Below are 2,500 nucleotides of genomic sequence, written 5' to 3' on the forward strand. Positions count from 1 at the left end.
AGAGAGAGAAAGAGAGAGAGGGAGGAGAGAGAGAGAGAGAGAGAGAGAGAGAGAGAGAGAGAGAGAGAGAGAGAGAGAGAGAGAGAGAGAGAGAGAGAGAGAGAGAGAGACAGATAGACAGAGAGACAGATAGACAGACAGACAGACAGACAGACAGACAGACAGAGAGAGGGAGAGGGAGAGATAGATAGAGAGATAGAGAGAGAGAGACAGAGACAGAGAGAGAGAGAGAGAGAGAGAGAGAGAGAGAGAGAGAGAGAGAGAGAGAGAGAGAGAGAGAGAGAGAGAGAGAGAGAGTTCTTTACAAGAACAGACACTGACAGACAAGCAGACAAATAAATAGAAATAAATACACACACGGACAGATAAAAAGGTACTTGGATCGATTGATGCAGATAGATTGATAAGGAGATAGAAAGAAAGAAAGATAGATAGATAGAGGGAGAGAGAGAGAGTGAGACAAAGGAAGACACATCCCACACACACGTCACTCCACACCATTCATAGTCACCGACGAGAAGAAGAGAAAGAAAGATCAAGAAGAAGAAAAGGAAGTAGAAAAAAACAGAAGAAACAAAAAAAGCCATTTATTTCTCACGCAAATTTTCCTTCTTGAAGTCCTCTGTCCTGTTGCTGAGTAATCCCACGACCTGGACAGCTGCTGAGGCAACTGCGTCCTGCACTTTTCCTGACGCTCGCCCAGTGTCAGCCCTCGTCAGCTTCCGCCAGGGACGCGGCTTCTCTAGCACCTTTCCTGTCACCTCGATAATGTCATCCATGTACTCCTAGGGAAGGGAGAGAGTGTGAGTGTAAGGGACAGGGAGGAGGAGAGTAAGTGGGAGAGGGAGAGGGAGAGGGAGGAGGGTAAGAGGGAAAGGAGGAAGGAGAGCAAGACGGAGAGGGAGAAGGAGGGTAAGAGGGAAAGGAGGAAGGAGAGGGAGAAGGAGGGTAAGAGGGAAAGGAGGAAGGAGAGAGCAAGACGGAGAGGGAGAAGGAGGGTAAGAGGGAAAGGAGGAAGGGGAGTAAGGGGGAGAGGGAGAAAGCGTGAGTTTAAGAGACAGGGAGGAGAGTAAGAGGGAGAGGGAGAAGGATTGTAAGAGGGAAAGGAGGGAGGAGAGTAAGGGGGGGGGAGGAGAAAGCGTGAGTTTAAGAGACAGGGAGGAGAGTAAGAGGGAGAGGGATCGGAAACTGGCATGGAGCGTTTTAGGGAAAGGGAGGGGTGGTGGGGAAAATAAAAGGGGGAGGGAGGGGGGAAAGGAGAGTAAGAGGGAGAGGGATGGAGAGTTTAAGCGAAAGGGAGAAGGAGTGGTGGTGGGAAAAATAAAAGGGAGAGGGAGAGCGGAATTAAGAGTAAGAGGGAGAGGGAAACAAGGAGGGAGAGATGAAGGAGAGTAAGAGGGAGAGAGAGAAGTGGAAGGAGTAAGATGGAGAGGGAAAGGGAAAGGGTGACTGGGATGGAGGGGGAGAGGGAGGGGGAATAAGAGGGAAATGGAGAGAAGGAAAGAGAATGGGAAAATGTGGCGGAGAGGGACATGGAAAGGGAAAAGATTAGGCAGACGGAAACGTAGAGGGGTTTAGGAGAGAAACAGAAAGAAAGGGAAGGAGAGTGATAGACAAGGAGAGTAAGAGGGAGAGACAGAGAGAGAGTAATGCGAAGGAGAGAATGAATCGGAGAGAAGGACAGAGAGGGAGCGGGACAGGAGAGATAGAGAGGGACAGATACACAATAGGACGGAGAGAACGAAAGAGGAGTGGGGAGACGAAGACAGACAAACAGACAGAAAGACTAACAGATTGTCATACGTCGACATTAGAAAAGCTTAGACTCACTTCAGACTGTCAGACAAAGTGAGCGAGACCCAAATATGAATTGAAAGAGAAATGATATATTGCATCGAAAAGACGGATCAGAATAAACAAGAGAAAAAAATAAAATAAATCCCTGACCAGCGATATTTAAGAATATCATAATTATTGAAATAATACTCTTCCTGTTGGACAAGACAGATACGAAGATGAAAAAGATGAGAATGTGTATATATATATATATATATATATATATATATATATATATATATATATATATATACATATATATATATATATATATATATATATATATATATATATATACATATATATATATATGTGTGTGTGTGTGTGTGTGTGTGTGTGTGTGTGTATGTGTGTGTGTGTGTGTGTGTGTGTGTGTGTGTGTGTCTGTGTGTGTGTGTGTGTGTGTGTGTGTGTGTGTGTGTGTGTGTGTGTATGTGTGTGTGTGTGTGTGTGTGTGTGTGTGTGTGTGTGTGTGTGTGTGTGTGTGTGTGTGTGTGTGTGTGTGTGTGTGTGTGTGTGTGTGTGTGTGTGTGTGTGTGTGTGTGTGTGTGTGTGTGTGTGTGTGTGTGTGTGTGTTTGTATGCATGTATATATTCATAAATAGATATATATATGGCCGAGACCATAAACTGCACACGATAAGGAGCCTCGAGCACGGGAGTTC

The 2,500-nt window shown here is 45.5% G+C and overlaps 1 protein-coding gene across 1 annotated transcript in view; it reads right to left on the reverse strand.

The window, feature by feature from the left end:
* LOC113821737 (adhesion G protein-coupled receptor L3) overlaps window positions 1-2,500 on the reverse strand; it is a 33,111-nt gene that overhangs the window by 14,922 nt on the left and 15,689 nt on the right. The window contains exon 10 of the mRNA XM_070140059.1: window positions 599-785. Coding sequence (XP_069996160.1) covers window positions 599-785 — 187 coding nt within the window. The remainder of the gene's footprint in view (window positions 1-598; window positions 786-2,500) is intronic.

Source organism: Penaeus vannamei, chromosome 26, assembly GCF_042767895.1.
Source record: "Penaeus vannamei isolate JL-2024 chromosome 26, ASM4276789v1, whole genome shotgun sequence".
NCBI classification, from domain to species: Eukaryota; Metazoa; Arthropoda; class Malacostraca; order Decapoda; family Penaeidae; genus Penaeus; species Penaeus vannamei.